The sequence below is a fragment of the Leopardus geoffroyi genome, chromosome B1 (assembly GCF_018350155.1).
Source record: "Leopardus geoffroyi isolate Oge1 chromosome B1, O.geoffroyi_Oge1_pat1.0, whole genome shotgun sequence".
Lineage (NCBI taxonomy): Eukaryota > Metazoa > Chordata > Mammalia > Carnivora > Felidae > Leopardus > Leopardus geoffroyi.
The window spans coordinates 174,270,497-174,288,830 of NC_059327.1; the positions used below are offsets into that span (position 1 = coordinate 174,270,497).

The 18,334-nt window shown below is 47.3% G+C and overlaps 1 protein-coding gene across 4 annotated transcripts in view; it reads right to left on the reverse strand.

The window, feature by feature from the left end:
- Positions 1–1,890: 1,890 nt before the first annotated feature.
- The window catches only part of CB1H4orf19 (chromosome B1 C4orf19 homolog), an 86,089-nt gene continuing 69,645 nt past the window's right edge, over positions 1,891–18,334 (reverse strand). For 2 of the 4 annotated variants that reach the window (XM_045474291.1, XM_045474289.1), the window contains 4 exons: positions 17,385–17,434; positions 11,028–11,092; positions 4,633–4,686; positions 1,891–3,597 (listed from right to left, as the gene is read on the reverse strand). In XM_045474291.1, the coding sequence (XP_045330247.1) occupies positions 2,670–3,597; positions 4,633–4,664 (960 nt within the window). In that variant the 5' untranslated portion in view covers positions 4,665–4,686; positions 11,028–11,092; positions 17,385–17,434 and the 3' untranslated portion in view covers positions 1,891–2,669. The remainder of the gene's footprint in view (positions 3,598–4,632; positions 4,687–11,027; positions 11,093–17,384; positions 17,435–18,334) is intronic. The other 2 variants (XM_045474288.1, XM_045474287.1) reach the window with 1 other exon arrangement.

Genomic DNA, 18,334 nt, shown 5'->3' on the forward strand with positions numbered 1-18,334 from the left:
GTTCACTATTGGCAAGCATCACGTTTCTGATGGGGGGGTGCACCCGACTGCAGAAAGAAGACACGCTACACGGGGTGGGATGCTTAGTCAGTTGCTAGACAACCCGGTGGATGAAGCTACAGTCTGGAATTTCTTTTCATTCTTTAGATTCTGACTTCCTCTGACATCCTTTGGTAGAGCCTGGATGTGAGGTTAGACAAAAGGAGCCACGATAGCTTTAAAAACAAACAAACGTAAAAAAAAAAAAAACAAAAAAAAAAAACAAACCTTGAAAACCCTGGCCATCTGCTAACCTTTTTGAAGCAGTTATTCGCACAAAAAAGAATCTTTAAAACTTAGGAGAACTGCTGATCATGGTGAATATGCAGCCGTCTCAGGATGTAAAATCGTGCACACGTTCTAAGTGCAGGAGTGGGTTTCTGTGCAAGGCACAGAGACCTGTCTGCACTAACTCCTCACCTTACCCTCTTTCTGTCTGAATTTCCTTCTTTCCTTCTTCTGTTTTAGAGACAGCAGGGGAAGTCGAGATGCCCGTAGCTGTCCATTCCTCCTTCCACCGGACCAAAGGTTGAATCCCCTTTGGGGTTATACTAAATGTAAAATACGGCCTTTCGACCTTTAGCAAACTGGCTCTATTCTGAGCTCTATTCTGAGGCTGTAAGCTGACCACCTCAACACTCAATGTCTCAGCGTGGAGCCCAACGCGGGGCTTGAACTCACGACCCTGAGACCAAGACCTGAGCTGAGATCACGAGACGGACACTTAACTGAGCCACCCCAGCGCCCCTTCCTTTATTCTTTTTTCTGCGTGGAAAGCAAATGTAATGATTGGACTACACAGTGATCTTGAGAAGGAAGCCAAGATGATAGGAGCACTGGTTGCTGACAGAATGGGCCACTCTAGCACCCTGGACTGCTACTTCCGGCCTCCTTTTACACAAGAGGTAAATACGTCTCTATTGTATAAGCCATTTATCACATGCAGCCGAATCTAATCCCAATAGACACACTTGGGGAACTGAAGGACTCATTCTCAAATATGAAGCATTGGGTGTATGAAGTACAATAACAAACACACATACAACGCATGTAACAAGGACAACAGTTTCTATTTTAGGGGCTCTGTGTGACCTTGTAGGTAGAGATGGTATGTCCCCAAACAAACCCAGGGTAATGTATGACTGTTAAGCATTTGTCAGGGTGCCGTCCTTAAAGATGCTGGGAAATCATGTTTTCTATTAAATAATTACCAATACGCGGTGATGACATTACAGACATTTCAGTTGTGAGGACATAAAGCCATTTTTAAAGGATTTGTTTTTAGCTAATAAGACTTATCATTTTATTGAGTGCATCTTCTGTGCCAGGCACTGTGATAAACACCTGCATCATCTCGTTTAATCTCTACAAACACACACCATTATTACTCTGACTTAACAGATGGGAAAGGAGAAGGGATCAATTACTTGTCTAAGGTCGCATGGCAAAGCTGGAAACCAGACCAAGGTCAGTCGGATTTCAGAGCCTGTGTTATGAAATGCCATCCTAAAGCTCTTCTGGGTTCCCGTTTCTCTAGATGGACTTGACCGTGCTTTAAATTCTCCACTGGGCCACGTCAGAACGGTAGTTCTCGTTCCTATAAATTACAAGGCGGAAATGCAGAGGGGGCTGTTGTTCGTCCTTAAGGGGAGATCGGCGCGTGCGGTCACGCTGTCACGCGTTTCCATGGCAGGGACAGCCAGCCAAAGCCGTTCTCAGCAAACTGACTTGCTCTCCTCCTCACCTGTTAACTTAGTAGTGCAGCTCTTTACATGGAAGCAAACGTCAAGGCTTACTGACGCTCAAGGCTGGCACATGAGAACCGCCTTTGAGTTACGACAGATACACTCACATGTTGTTATGTTTTAATCAGAATCAGATATTAAAGTGGCATAGAACACTCCATCTGATCTCTTCGCTGTTCCCAGTCTCATGAATTTACAAGTCAAATGGTCACAAGCAGGTTTAAGAATTATTTTGACCGGCTTCCCCAATCCCAAAGGAGATTAAAAAGTAATGATGAAAAAAAAGTTAAGGTCAAGGTGTCTTCATATCACAGCTAACAACTAACCATTTGTTCACTAGTGGCTTCTGCCCCATCCTGAAAGCTGCTGAGCTTAACTGGATATCAAACAAGTGGTTAGTTATTAGTTCCCTGGGAGACAGTCCCTGAAGGTAAGCCACGCTCTGGGGACACACGAGGCACTTTCAGTGGGGGTAGTTACCTTTTCCGGGTTGGGTACAACGTCTGGCTCTCAGAAGCGAGACGGTGAATTTACCAACAGAACATTCTGTGATTATGCATTCTTGGGATTCAGCACTGGGATTTCCGAGCGTTCTTGGAGGGGAGTTTGTGGGTTGATGAGCAGGCTGTTTAATTTCTGCCTGCGCTGTGGGCACCGGCGCATCGTCCCCTCTGATTTTTATTCCGGCCTCCTGAGTGACACCCCGTCTACACAGCGGGGCTTCTGATACTTCGCAACAAGCGGCCTGGTGCAGGCACTGCCAATCGCCAGAACGGACGCTGTTGGGAACAGTCGGTGAGGCTGCCCGTTAGGGCTGCACGACGTCAGCTGCGCGCAAGGAGCACGCGCACCGCGCATGCGCGGCGCGACACCAGCTCGGGGGCCCTAATCTGCCTCGTCCGCGTCTTCTCCTGCGGTGGCCGCTTCCAAAGCCGCAAGGGCTTCGGCCACCGCCGCGTCCTCGTCCACCGCATCCCCACTCCCGTCTGCGGTGGAGCTGGGCGCACCCTCCCACCCAGTTCTCGAATCGACCCCGGGCACGGCCTGAGCAACGTCCTCTTCTTTGAAGCCCACACTTAGGGCTTCTGTTGCCACGGCCTCATTTAAGGAATCCCAGCTTCTCTTCAAGGGGAAGGGCATATTCAAGCCGTGCCCCCCGGCCCTGGGGTGAAGGCCCGCCGGGGGTCCCTCCTGAGGGTGGCCCTCGGGAAGACCGTCCTTTTCTTCCCAGTCAACTGTGTCTCCAGCCGAGCCCCGAAGGGGAGGGTAATCCGGGGCCGGCATCTGGAAGTCGTGGTCTTGTACTTCCAAGGCAGGACCTTCTGCCCTGAGAGCAGCTCTGGGGTCCCCACTTTGGACGACGTGGGTCTCTCGCAGGGCCGGCAGCAGCACACTGTCCCGTCTGCCGGGGCCCCCGCCTTCCCGGAAGGGTGCAGTCGGGGGGGCGCTGTTGGCGGTACTGACGCAGGAGCCCCTCTCGCCCTGGTGGGGTCCACGGTCCCCAGTGGGCTGTGGGGGGGCGGCGGGGCCGATGCCGTTGACGGCACTGCCAGCCTTGTCCGCGCAGGGTCCCCCCACCGTGTCCCCCAGAGGGGGCGATCCCGGGGGAGGCCAGCGGGGCTCCTGCCCGCTGCCAGCTCTGCCCCTGCTGGCCGTCCTCTTCAGGCCCTCGCTCTGCAGCTCGTTTTGATGCCCCGGGACTTGGCTGCCCTGTTTGCCTTTCCATTTACCAGCGCCCCCTTCATCCACCTTGCAGCTGTTCACCTCGTTGACGTAGCCAGAGGAGGGCACTTGAACTGGATCGAAGAGATAGCTGGCGGCGACAAGAATGAAGATCAGTCAGTTAGACATTAACTAAGGTTATTCACGAATCCCTCTATGAATAGCTTCCATTATCAACACTCTATGCTTCTACTTTCTGCTTCCTTCTACCATTCCTGTTAATTTCTGCGATTATTCCGTGAAGCCTCTGTGTATGTCTAAACCAAATAGATCTAGTTGGTATAAACCTGTTTTACCACTGGAAATAGGTCTCAGGAAGAGATCTAAGAGACCACAGAACAGGGTGCAAAGTGGTTGATGGAATTAAAAACAACCAAAAAGTAAATAAATGTCCAATAACAGGGGAATAGGTGGTTAAACACTGATGGCACATCCCCTCCACAGAATAGTATGCAGTCACTAACACGATAAATAAATATGAAGTCTGGACTAGCACGGAACACACTTACAACAAATATTTATGATAATAAATGGTTTTTGAATCACGCCCTCCCATGACACTGTGAGTACAATGGAATAAAACTTATACACACACGTATGAATAAATGGATGTAGGTGTATAGCTGTAGATGGAGAACTAGAATAATCAAAAAGTGCTATTTGTTAAGGGAGCAAATTAGTTAACTTCTTCCCCTTTATTTTGTGTGGAGTTCTAGTCAGGTTATCCAAATTTTTCTGATATAGAATCTGGACAGAATTAAAACCCTGTATGTGACTGGGGTGATTTATTTTCAGTGATGCCAGGTCAGGCATCATCTCTGCAACCCCAGCTTGTCTTTGCACTGAAGGTCTCTGGAGAACTGCAAGGTCCACCTAAACCAAATTCCATCTCAGAGCACGACGGCATTCCCAATGTGCTCGGAGCAGTGAGCAACAACAACAACAAAGTTTAAATCTGGGCCGCATGTCCTCTGAAATGATATCCGAGCAGTTCCAAATGCATAATTTCTTGGCAATGCTGGTCATGCTTGAGGTCGGATAAATGCAGCGAACCCATGCGGGGCCTTTAGGGGGGCCTCCACGGTAGTCCCAAAGTCCTCCACTCAGGGTACTTTTCCAACTTTACCTTTGTATCATTTTACAGCACTTGCACCCCATCTGGATGAGTTTTTGTTACCATCTGGAAAAGAGAGAAAGGACAGAACATAGTGAATGACATCTGAACAGGAACTAAGTTTGCTCTTTCCTTCCGAGATACTCCAAGTTGGGAGGGTCACAATTTTTGGCAAAAGCAGAACACGTGAGGCAGGGAGACCATGGTTACCGGGAACACCTTCACGTTTCTAAAATCACCAATTCAGAGTTCTCAAACATTTACCGACGCTCGTCTCTGTGCCAGGCCCTTTCCCCATCCCGGGGCGATAGGTAGGTTGTCTCCATTTGGTGAAGGAGGAAACACAGGCTGAAGAATGCTAGGGAGAGACCTGCGGGATTGAAAAGGATCCTTGCCATTTCCACATCAATCAATGGCCTTATGCTGGGGACTCTGGAGCCTAACCAGGGCGCAGCCATTGTGCTGCTCCAGGGGGCGGGGGTGTAAGAGAGGACTCCTTACCAGGGGATTAGCTACTCAAGTATGAAAGGACATCTGGGTTGGGGCGCCTGGGTGGCTCAGTGGGTTAAACGTCTGACTTCTGCTCAGGTCATGATCTTGGCAGTTTGTGAGTTCAAGCCCCGTGTGGGGCTCTGTGCTGACAGCTCAGATCCTGGAGCCTGCTCCCGATTCTGGGTCTCCCTCGCTCTCTGCCCCTCCCCCACACATGCTTGCTCTCTCTCAAAAATAAATAAACATTAAAACATTTTCTTCAGTCATTAAAAAGAAAGGGACATCTGGGTAAGGTGGCCGACCTGCATGCTCCCAAGGAGGTGACGGCTGTGGTCATCATTCCAAGCTTTACGGGACTAATCAGCATCTGTTGTGCCCCTCCCGTGACTGGCCAACTCGGGCAATGGCCCAGGGGCTCCACTCTTGCAGCTCAAGGACATGGCCCTTGGCGTGTCCTGGCAGCAGATGGGTTCAGCTGCTTCTTTTCTCCTACCTGCCCCTTCCCAAGTTTCGTGTTTCCTGATGCGTGCTCTCCCACTGAAATCTTCCCTTCACGTGGAACTCACCGGGTTGTTCTGATCTCTCTTCTGAAGATCCTAAAAACTCGTGTGGAAGAATCTCTAAATCATTTCCCTTTTCTAATAGGAACAACCTTTAAAGTGACAAACCAGTAAGAGAATCTACAGCCCCAGTCCCTCCGTCTCCGTAAGACGTGCCCACGAGGAAGAGGGAGAGATCACTCACTGTTGGCGGTGTCGCTGCCTCCCTGGCCTGTCTTCTGTCTTCCTTCAATTGTAATTGAACTCCCAGGATGCCACCACAGAAACCTTTACCCACACGGAAAATGACCGGTGCTCTTTAAGAGGTTATGGACTGGCAGGTTATGGGTTTATACCGATAAATAAAGTCTACAAACAACCTCCTATGGGAAGGCTGAAAAATGGTCTCCAAAAGATATCCCCAACCTAATCTCTGGAATTTGCATGTAACAAAGAAACAAAAAAAGGTCTTTGCAGACGTGATTACAGATTCGAGATGGGGAGATTTACTTGGATTATATGGTTCAGAGCCCAGCTCTGCTTCTTACTTGGCTGTATGACTTTGGGCCTCGGCTATTTCATCTGTAAATGGGGATAATGGTATGTCTACCATATGGTGTCGTTGGGGATTATATAAGTCAATGTTCACAATAAGCATATACTTATTACTCAGACCTGTTTGGACATAGCACGTTAAAAAAAAAAAATTTCTCTTTCCTTTCCTTCCTTTCTTCCCTTCCCTTCCCTTCCCCTTCTTCCTCCCTCCCTCCCTCTCTCTCTCTCCTTTCTCCTTTCCTTCCTTCTTTTCTTTCTTTCTTTCTCTTTCCTTCCTTCCTTCCTTCCTTCCTTCCTTCCTTCCTTCCTTCCTTCTTTCACATATGAGCAGGGAAGAGACAGAAAGAGAAGGAGAGAGAGAATCCCAAGCAGGCTCCATACTGTCAGCTCAAACCCATGAACCATGAGATCATGACCTGAGCCAAAATCAAGAGTTGGACACTTAACCAACTGAAGCACCCAGGAGCCCCAACATGTTAAAAAAAAAAAAAAAGTATGGAGGCCTTGCACCTAAGAAAGATGTAATGTAGTTGCCACAACATACACACAGGAACAAAAGCATTGTGAACACCAAGTAATACTTGTTTTCTGGGTTAAGGGCCAAATGGTATATTTCTATTAACTGTGGCACCAACTGAAAGTCAAGTGCCACAAAACCCGAGTGCCACAAAGGTTCCTCAGAGGGAGAAATCATTGGGAGCTTGGCCCACGGTCAGTGTGCACAACCACTTACTGTTTCAAAGCACTCTCCGTTAAATGATCCCATGTCCAGAGCCCAGAATTTTGTTCCCAGCCTCTGCTCCCACTTACGCCTATTTTCTGCTAGCAATTCATAAATCAGCTGGAAAAACAGGACCAAGAAACAAGGACGATGTGCACTTCCCCCCCTCCATCAACCCCTCTCCTCCCCCCTCCCCTCCCCCCATCCTGCTCTAAAACTCTGCCCCTCTACATGCTTGCAGGACCTTTATTTATCTTGGACTCTGTTTAAAAACACAGGAGGATAGGAGGAAAAAAAAAAAAAGTCAAAGGAAAGAAAAACCTGGCTTTGAGGTTTTTGAGAGGGCAGACTGTGGGTCATCATAATGTAATTGAAGCTATGGTGATCACTGTAAAATATTTGGTCGGTCAATTTTAGGATGGCAAGTTAAGAGGCATAGCGGGGGAAGGTTTCAGGAAGGAAGGAAGGAAGCGAAGAAGGAAGGAGGGAAGGAAGGAAGGAAGGAAGGATGGGAGGGAGGAAGAAAAAGGGAAGGAAGGGAAGAAGGAAGGAAGGAAGGAAGGGAAGAAAGGAGGAAGGAAGGAAGGAAGGGCAGAAGGAAGGAAAGAAGAGAGGAAGAAGGGAAGAAGGAAGGAAGGAAGGAAGGAAGGAAAGAAAGGAGGAAGGAAGGAAGGAAGTGAGGGGAGGGAGGAAGCTAGGAAGCGTCAGCCTTGAGCCACAACTTGTGTTCCCAGTGTCTCAGAGGCTGAATCTCAGAGGCTGACAGGACCCTGGGGAACCCTGGCCCAGCCACAGTCCCCACCCTGTGCCGCTGTGGCCAGGGCCACGTGAGCAACACGTTCTGCACTGAAATGACTGCGGAGCTTTAACAGGCCAACTGGAGAGCCACCACTTCCCTGTTTCTTACAGAATTTATAAGTCATCTGTGGCTTTAGGCTCCCCTCCTCCTCCCCCAGAAAAACCACAGGATCTATATTTTCCTTCAGAGCCAGGTAATAGAAAGGATGTTGTAAAGGTTTTCCCCTTTCAGGATCAAGTTTCTGGTTTGGCTTCTCAGCCCAGCCCCCACTGGCCTTTGGGGCACAGCACCCGGGTTTCTGCCTGGCCTGGTCCCTCACCTGAGGGCCCTGCTCCGGGCCTCTCCCGCCTCTCTCTGCCAGTGGAGACGGCCTCTTCCTGGCCACAGGCTCTGCCTTCTCCCACCTGCCCGGAGTTTTCCCTCCCCAGGGACATTCCTTCTCTGAGGTGGCTCCAGTGTCCACGGCTGTGTGACTGTGTGACTGCTGGTGGAAAGGGTGGGGACTAATGTATTCACATCCAACCTCTGCCTGCCCATATCCACGACCTCCTTCCTTCTATGAGGATTCCTAATGTCAAATTCAATTTATTCCTCTTTTCACATGTCACTTTAGTGTCCACATCTTGCTTTTGGCAAGGAGCTCTCCCATTTCCAAGAGCGAAAAGGAAATACTCCTTGTCCAGTGTGACACCTGGACACGGGACAGGGGAGGGTGGGGTACACGCTCTTAATTAACACCTTCAGGAGGGGCAGTCTACCTGCCTTCTCCCTGCTCCCCCGCCCCACTTGGACAACGGCTAGCTTGGAGGTTAGAACTCGGCTGTCAGGTGCCTCGTATTAGTAGAATCAAAATTTGCTTTCTCTTTGGAATATAAAAAAATCAGTCGAGAGGCAAAGGGCAAATCCTTTGCAACCATCGGCTGGTTTATACAGGGGGAAAAGCAAACACCATTAGGAGGGTATGTCCACCCAACGTGGGCACCTGCCTGCTTCTGGAGTCCTGTGTTGGGGGTTGACTCTGCCCTGTGTTTTATGTTGAAGTTAAACAGTCCTGTGTTTGAAGATGGACATGCGAATGCTCTGTCAGTTACTAATCAAGTCTCATTGCTGGAAAATCCTGTTCCACAGGGGGGATCGTGGTGGAGGCGGGGTGGGGGAGGGGCGTGGAACAGGAAGACCACAGAGTCAGGCGTTTTCTAACCAGTCAGAGAAATGGAGTATTCATCAGGAAGACAAGACATACAGAAAAAGGCTCAAGCCGGCTGCCAAGGGCTGCCTCTGAACAGTGATCGTCCCGAAAAGTGACGGAGGCAGGTCAAAGGGCACAGGAACCAGCTTGTAAAGGTTCTACTGGTCAGATCTGGAACTATTGGAGCATCAAAATAAATACTACAGATACAAAGGGTTAGAGCCCCCTGAATAAAACGAGGATCTGTGCGTCCACGTGGATATAAATTCAGGGAAAGCTCTGCCTTATGAGTAGAAAGCCAGCTAACCCGCACACAAGGAATCATGGGACTAGAAAAATCTCCATCACAACAGTAACTGATTCAAGCAAGGGTCAGCAGAGGATGCTGACATTAGCGGGCAAGGGTTAGGGGAGAACAGAACGGTTCATCTCTAAGCACGCCACCTGCTTAAGGGTACAACAGTATCGGTACGGTGGAGGAACGATGCACGCAGCACCTGCACCCGATACCCAAAGGTGACATTGCCCTCAATGAGACTGACCAGCTCCAGGGGCCCCTGATGGGAGGCACTGAGAACTCAGCATCGCTTCTCTGGTTTTCCTGTCACAAGAATGTAACCTGGGTGGAAGCCTGAAGCCACATCAGTCAAACCCAAATGGGGGGATATTCTGCAAAACAATCTGGCCTGTACTCTTAACGAAATGCACAACTGTTGTGAAAACCAAAGACTGCGGAGCTAGTCCAGACTAAAGAAGACTAAGGGGATAGGACAGCCAAATGAAATGTATAAGCTTTTGGCTAAAAGGTCCTTACTGACAAAATTGTTGAAATCTGAATAAGGCCTGTCGATTAGGTAACAGTATTAAATCAATGTTAATTTCCTGATTTTGATCAGTGCACTGGGGTATATAGGAGGAATGCCCTGGTCCTTAGGAAATACACGGGGAAGTATTAAGGAGGAAGGGTATGATATCTGTAATTTATTAAAATGATTCAGCAAAAACGCGTGGGCACGTGTGTGCGTGCGTGCGTGTGTGTGTGTGTGTGTGTGTGTGTGTAGGGAAAGGGAAGAATAAAGCAAATCTGGTAAATGTTAACTTTTGGGCACAGTGAGAGGAGGGTATTTGAAAATTCTTTGCACATTTCTTACGACTTCTCGGTAAGCCTGATGTAATGTCAAAATGAAAAAAGAAAAAAAAAGTGGGAAATTAAAAAAAAAAAAAAAGTACCAATCTACTGTTAATTGTTGTTCTGTCTGTCCCTGGGCTAGGACCTAGCAGGTGTGGGAAATCACTGATAATGAATGATATTCCCTACAAAGCAGCACAGGGGGAAAGGTTGTAGAAAGGAGCTCACCAAAAGCCCCCCGATTTCTCTGGACGTAGCTGTGATCCTGAGTGCATCCTGAAGACCTTTACTCAATAGCCAGTCCCAGCCTCTGAAGGCAAAGAAGGTCTGGTTCCTGTCCTCAGCTGCCCCGCCTTCGAGAGGGACTTACAGCCTGGTGCTTGGGGGTCCATCAGCTGTCTGCCTCCCCTTCTAATCCCAGGCGTCTCTCAGGCAACACCTAACTCAGGGCGGTATCCAGCTCACACGGAGCCCTACACACTTGACATTCAAACAAAGGGATGACTGGTGAGTGACAGCTGTGAGTGAATAAGAGGGGACTATGGGATTTTACCAGTCATTCCATTCGGGGCCTGCCTCTTCCCGTGATCGCACCACCCAGTGATCCAGAACAAAAAGCCAAGCGCAGGAGCTGAGAGATGGGAAGGACTGCGTTCCTCCCTCCGGGCTCGGGAAACAGCACCCACCACCCTTTGTGCAATTCCCAGGGTCAAGGGCGTTCTGCTACAAGGGTTCTAGTCAAGGAGCTTTAGAGGCAGCCGGGAAGTGGTCTGAGTTTATAGAAGTTGGAATACTTGGAAGACAGACACCATAAAATCAAACACTCGAATTTCAGCTCTGTTTTGGAAAACCAGCTGCGTGTTCGGAGAAGAGCTGCGATTTCATGTCATGCAGTCAGCAGGTGAAGCTGACAGCCATTTAGTGAGTCGTTTCTGGTACCGAGGAATGAGTGAAAATAGTTGCCAGGTGCTGAAGAAAATTACCAGGCGCTTTATACGAGAAATAAGAGATGGTCTGCCCAGCTTCAGCGCTGGTGCTGGATTCGTAACTGGAAAGGGACAAGAAGAGACATTCTTAGAGTCTCAATCCACTTCCTCAGCAGAACCACTGCCTCCTTCCTGGACAGCCTTTGAAAACTCTCGGTGAGTTTCCTTTTCTCCTAAAGAGGCTGAGCTTCAGTGATGGTGGATAGCCTGAAAGCCTATATGAGGACCCTTATTATCACCATCAATCACCTATTTTAGGCTACGATATGTGTTAGCATCACCTAGAGCTGGGCTTGATGGGATATTTATGTGCAGAGATGTGTTTGTAGGTTTCCCCCCTGAAACGGGTCCCTGGTCAGACAGGTTTGGGAACAGCAGTGATTAAAGATGAACATGTTCATGGTTATGAAAAAGAGCCACTTCACCTTGTTTAGCTCTGTAGTTACCCAAATTATGTGAACACAGAAATTTTTTTTTCCCCATAAAAGACTTCCTAACCACGAAACTTCGGTTTTGTGAAATGTTTTGGGAAAAACCACAGTTGAAATGACAGTGCTAATCATCTGGGGGGAGTGTTGTGCCTCAAGCGACAAGTGTAGTATGCTGTTTGGGCCACCCCAGCCAGGCAAAGTGTGCGCCAGGAGTCACGTGTTGGCAGTGGCTCCATCACCAAATGCTCACGCGTGGGAGGGTCGTGTGATCGCTTGAGTCCGCGAGGTCAAAGGTCTCTTCCAAATCTGACAACCTGAAAGGGGAATCAGTGAAGAACAGGAATGTCCCCCATCGACCCTCTAGTCATCTTGGTTGACACACTGATAGTCCGGTGAGTACCGAGGCAAGGCAGGCACCGACAGGACCCTCGTGCGGGTGAGGTTTCTCTCCAGGGCTTGTCAACCACCCCACGGTCATTCCGCCGACGTGTGTCTGGGTTCCGGGGCCACATTCACCCAGCACATGATCCTGACTTAATGTAAAAAGCTTCTCCTCCGTGTCCCCTGGCTCATTTCAGGTCTGCAGCTCTGTGGTAGGGATCTCCTCAGCCTCTTTCCAGGGAGTACCGCGGGAGACCACGTGTGTAACAGCAAAGCCCCTGGGAGGGCCGAGGCCGCAGGTCACGGGGACCCTGTGAGGCTGGAAGAGGTACACTGTCGGACCCCCTTTTCCACTGGAGTGGGCTGGGGGAGACGCAGGCTACCGGTCTGCAGATTAGGGTCTCGGGAGCCAAAGGAACAAATTGGTCTCTGCGGGTGAAATGTCAGGGTTGAAATTGGTATTTCTTTTTTTTGAATATATTTTTTTAATGTTTGTTTATTTTTCAGAGAGAGAAAGAGACAGAGTGCCAGCAGGGGAGGGGCAGAGAGAGAGGGAGACACAGAATCTGAAACAGGCTCTAGGCTCCGAGCTGTCAGCACAGAGCCCGATACGGGGGTCAAACTCATGGGCCGAGATCATGACCTGAGCTGAAGTCAGAGGTCCAACTGACTGAGCCACCCAGGTGCCGCGAAATTGATATTTCTCGATGAAAGACTGCCCTGGGCCCACTCAAATCGTGCTATTGAAAGCACTGCCTGCCTGGCCTCTCCCAAGGCTGATCTTGCCGGTATATGCACCCGATGAGCGTGTCTACACGGTTTCTGTGGTGCTTCCATTCCTCGTCCCATAACTTTACTGCTGCTGGAGTCACAGGGTCCTTGGTGTCTGTATTATATGTGGAAAAACAAAAGACTTTTACAACAGTGAGAATGTCACTCCATTTTTCTGTTCTTGTGGTCCATATACTTGCATATCACAATCTTTTTGATCTTAATAACATTTCTTTTATTAAAAATTTTTTAACAGTTATTTATTTTCGAGAGAGAGAGAGAGAGAGAGAGCGCACACAAGTGGGGGAGGGCGCACGAGAGAGGGAGACACAGAATCCGAAACAGGCTCCAGGCTCTGAGCTGTCAGCACAGAGGCTGATGTGGGGCTCAAACCCACAAACTATGAGATCATGACCTGAGCCGAAGTCAGACGCTTAACCGACTGAGCCACCCAGGCACCCCAATCGATTTAAAAACATTTCTATGACCTTTTCTTCTATTCAAAATCTAATATCATTTTTTTCTTTTCAGATGTCGTCATTAATCTGCTGTCCTTAAGACAGATGTTTTATGAATGGTCACAGTCATCACATAATGTCTCCACTGATACGACTCTCCATTGAATCCATGGTGTTGTATCAGGCACTGTACCAGGTTCTGGGGAAATAATGGCATTCCAGGTGCTCCCCGGAAGAACTTATAGTCTTGAATGTGTGTGTGGTGGGGGGTAGGGGGGGAGTATACATGTGGGGTGGGGTGGGATGTATGCAAACATTCGGGACGGTTCACCACACCGCACCAGCATTTCAGCCTCGTGGTTAAAGGAGTAATCTAGTGTCAGAGCTGTGGGTTTCCATCTACCTCTGCCACTAACTAGTTTTGTGACCTCCGGGCAGATTTCTTAGCATCTACGAGCTTCAGTTGTCTAATCTGTGAAATGGGAACGATAGCTGTTTCTGCTTGTGAAGATTGTTCTGAAAATGGAATGAGCTAGGAGTTTGTAAGGCATTTACTATGGTGTCTGGGGGACTACCAGTAGTCATTGACACTCAGAATAAGTAGATCGCACTTGGGTGTTCTCTACTTATCAAGTACTGTTTCGGGGAACTTTCGTGTTTAACTTTACAGCAACCCTTTAAGGTGCGAACTGCTGTTTTACAGATAAGTAAATGGATCTAAGTTAGAAAATGGTACGATGTAGCTGTTAATGCTGTTGTTCTAGTTTTCACTAATATTAATATTTCCTGGCATCTGTCTTGGTGGGTCCTGTTGATTTCTGAGTCCACTGGATTACACAACAAGCAGCAGTTTGGGATCCCGTAACTTTTTGCAAAAGGGAACTGGATCCTCTTGATCTGGGCTCTGACAGAATTTGGTAGGTGTGCTTGCTTCTATGACCACCAGATGGCAGTATACGTCGGTCATTTAATTTAAATTAGAGGAAGGGACTTGGTGTGGGAAAGCCCTCTGAAAGGAAAATAGTGTAGGTGCCTTGCCATGTGGCAAAGTTAGGGAGTAGGTGATGTGGTAAATATTTCAGATAGTGACGGTCACCTTTAAGTCTTGGTGGCCATGGCACCACCATACACGCCAGGGCCTCTTCTAGCTCTGGCGAGACATGAGGTTTGTGCTGTCATCTGGGTAGATCATGGTGGAGTCAAAAGGCTCCCACAGTTCTACAGAGAGCACTGTTGACACAATGACTGCCCGTCGGAACCCCAGATCGGAGAGTCGGCCTCGCTCCCTTCTAGTATGCTCAGACAGTGATTCTGTGGACGTGGCTGCAGAGGAAGACGCATGTGACGTGTGCAGTTACCCTTCCTCCCCGGGGTTAGATATGATGCTGCTGGGCCTGTCCATTTGGCTGCTCCTCCTGCCTATCTTTGTGCTCTACCTAGACCCCATGGCCGCCCATGTGTGAGCTGGCCGTGGGGACCCATCTTCTGGGAACATGAACAGCACGTTTTGGAGAATCTTTAGACAACAGAAATATAGTTTCTTTGGGAAGATCTTTAAAATCTGAAATGAAGATGATGTATTTTTACTTAACACGTGCAGTTCTCTGTCTTTTCCACGGGGATCAGTGGACTCCCTTCTGTCATACCCTTGACCACCATGGTAACAGTATCATCTGACAAAACTCATCTCGACTCAGTTTGTTGGGTTGCCCTATTGACTTCGGTCCAAGCTGCATAGGAAGCTATGCAATCTTTAGTAGGGCATCTGCTCAGAAACCTAAGAGACACCCTTGGCATTAGCACATGATCACTTTCATTTTTCTGGTCATTTTATCAGAAACCAGTCACAGAACATGTATGAAATCACAGAGGGGGTCTAGGAGAAGAGGAGGAAAAACTGAATATCCAGTACATAATGTAATGAGGGGATGGGCCCTGGCATCAAAATCTGGCCTGTTTAGAAGCCAGGTGACCTTGAGTAAGTCATTTCACTTCTCAGTTTTGCCAACCACTAAGTGGGGGGAAATAGTAACACCTAGTCTCGCAGGGTTCCTATTAAGATCACATGATTAGATCGTGTGCTAGGCCTGGCAAAGTGTGCCTGGCAAGTAGTAGGTTCTTAAATGTTGACTGCTGTCATGTTCACCGTCATCATCCATGAAAATATTCTTTAACCACTGGATGCTACTGAATTTTAGATACTGTGAATACAAACAAGCATTGTTCTGACCAAATCCTCCCTGGGAAGCCATGGGAATCAGGGTGCATCTCCAACACACGGTATGCCTCTTAATTGGTAAGTAGCTTTATCTGGCAGGTGGAAGAAGTCTGCATGAAACTTGAAGCATTTAGAAAAAGCCAAGTTTTGGAAAGGATGAGGAAGCCTTAGAGGAGGCAATGTGGACAGAAGTTTATACAACGCAGTATTGTAAGGCTACAAATAATGATAGCTTTCTTTTTTCTTTTACTTATTTTTTAAATAGGCTTCACGCTCAATGTGAAACCCAACACGGGGCTTGAACTCACAACCCTGAGATCAAGACCTGAGCTGAGATCAAGAGCCGGATGCTTAACTGACCGAGCCAGCCAGGCGCCCCAATAATGAAGCATAGGTGCTTGGCATCACCTAGTTCTGAGTAAATCCCAGTATCCTAGAGTGCCCAAACCACAAAGAATCTTAGAGAACATCCCGCTCAATCACCTCATTTTATAAAGGTGCTCAGGACTCAAGGCTAGAAGCATGAACTGGTCAGAGGATAAGAAAAAACAGATTGTCCCATACTTATAGATGACCCTGCACATGCAGAATTGAATCCCCAATGTTTCTTGGAAGTATAGTGAAAATAGCTTGTGCACTTGAAAAGACTGAACATGGTGCTAAGGCCTCAATAATCCCGAGGCATGTAACTGGGGGCCACTCTGCTAGTTATTAGGACACAAAGAGACAGAAGACCTCTGCCATTTTGCTAAAGGGCTCACCACCCATTCATGCGACATACATTTTCTGAGCACCTATTATGTGCCAACTACTGAACTCAACTCCAGGGATCTGGAGAGAGTTTACAGTCTAGCAAGGGAAAAATATGTAAATAATATCCAAGCAGATGACTAGTCCAGTGTTATGAGATTGAAAGACATCATACGATGTTACATAAGGAGCACCTGAGTAATCTTAGGAAGATTAAAAAGAGGTTGTGGGCAGAGGTGAGCAGATTATGGTGCTGGTGGAGTTTGGAACCACATTCCAGGGTGAATGCAACATGAAGGCAGGAATGCTATCCCTTATACTGTCTTAGACCCACCCTTTTCTCTCCTCGTGCACTGCCATTGCCCCCATCCTACAACATTATCACCTCTTTTTTTTTTTAAGTTTATTTACTTTGAGACACAGAGAAACTGAGCAGGGGAGGGGCAGAGAGAGAGAAAGGAAGAGGGAATCCCAAGCAGGCTCCACACTGTCCGTACGGAGCCAGACACAGGACTCGAACCCACGAACCCTAAGATCATGACCCGAGCCAAAATCAAGAGTCAGATACTTAACTGACTGAGCCACCCAGGCTCCCCAAAATCACCTCTTTCTCATTTGAATTACTGCAGTTCCTCCGGCCACCTGCATCCACCCGATACATTCGCCACATGGAAGCCATGTGATCTTTTTAGGACACACATTTGAATCACATCATTCCTCACACCTAAGACTTCTCAAAGGTGCCTGATGCCCTCAGGATATTTAATAACATTTAACAACGATGATGATGATAAAAATATCAAACTTACACAGAGCTTCCTATGTACCTGGTGTTCACCTTCGTGCTTTATGGGTATGATTGATCCTCATTATTTGTGGATTTCATATTTGTGAAATCCTCTAACTTGCAAAAATTTATCTGCAACCCCAAAATGAATACTCAGTGTGCTTTTGCAGTCATTTGTGGACAAGAGCTGAGTGTTATTGGAGTGGTCTGATGTGCACATTTCTCGCTAAGCTCAAACAAGGCAACGTTCTGCCATCTTGTTTCAGTTCCTCATATCGTAAAGCTTTCAGTGTCAAGACTCAGTTGGGTCATGCTCATCTCACATGTTTTAGAACTGCATCCCAGACCCACACAACTAGAAAGGAAATAACAAAATTCTACCAAAAAACCTGAACGAAGCCAGAAAGAAAAAGACTTCAGGGATTGCTCTGTCTACTGGCTTTCGTGTGTCAGGTAATAAAAACTGCAGTGAAAGACCAAGTAATAGAAAATTTAATGGAAAATGGGAAGTACAGACTTTTCCCTCCAAAGCATAAAAAGGAAAAGAAAATGGCTTACCTGTTGTGGAGATTGTCCATTGGGTTTCTCTGGAAGTTTAACTTCTCTTCCTGCAACAACAAAAAAGTTGCAGATTGAGTCTGCAAGTTGCCTCCTGTTCACAGCCAAGTTGTATCTTGAAAGTGACAGCAGACAGCATGTCCTGAGGGGGTGTGAGGCAGTGAGGTGGGGGAACTGAGTTCCCTTGCCTGGAAAGACTAGTGTCTTGGGACTTGCCACGCCTTGGTTTGCAGCCTAGCTGCTGAATCAGCAATCAATTAACAACCATCCAATTTCAGTGTTTTCCTCTATAAAAAGGTTGTAGTGACATTTAAATGGCACAACATGTAAGTAGTTTATCACATGCTGGGCATGCTGGGATTATTCAATAACCAAAAGCTACTGTTGTTATTTATTACTGTTGGTAAATATCACATGGCAATGCACTTCTTCTCTGATGGGTAAAGTTTCGACTAAACAGAAAAAAAAAAAAAAATCAAGGAATTTTCTCCCTGTAGACCTATCAAATAATCAAAGTTTCAATGAATACATATGCAGTATCTTAATAAAATACATAATTGAGAAAATAGCATTGCTTAGTGAAAAGAGTGGTGTGTAAGATTTGAGAAAGTCAAGGTAGTGTTCAGATTTTTACCAACTTCTCTGTGACTATTAGAATAATTCACCTGTATCAAGACACGACATTTTCAGGAAATGCTCTAAGTCTGCTCCCAGGTAAATTACTTTGTGAGATACTGAATTCCACAATAGTGGAATGGTTTCACCCTTTTGGTAATTCACTTTCATTGTCCTGTAATGTCTTTTCACTCAGTATTACTTCTTATCGTTTAATTATTCCTTAATATCGAATACATTGCTGAAAGGTCAGGTGATTCTATTCTTAATTTTGACACAACATTCATAATTCAACTCAAATATTATTTGGTAAGAAAGACATGAGAAAGGCAAAG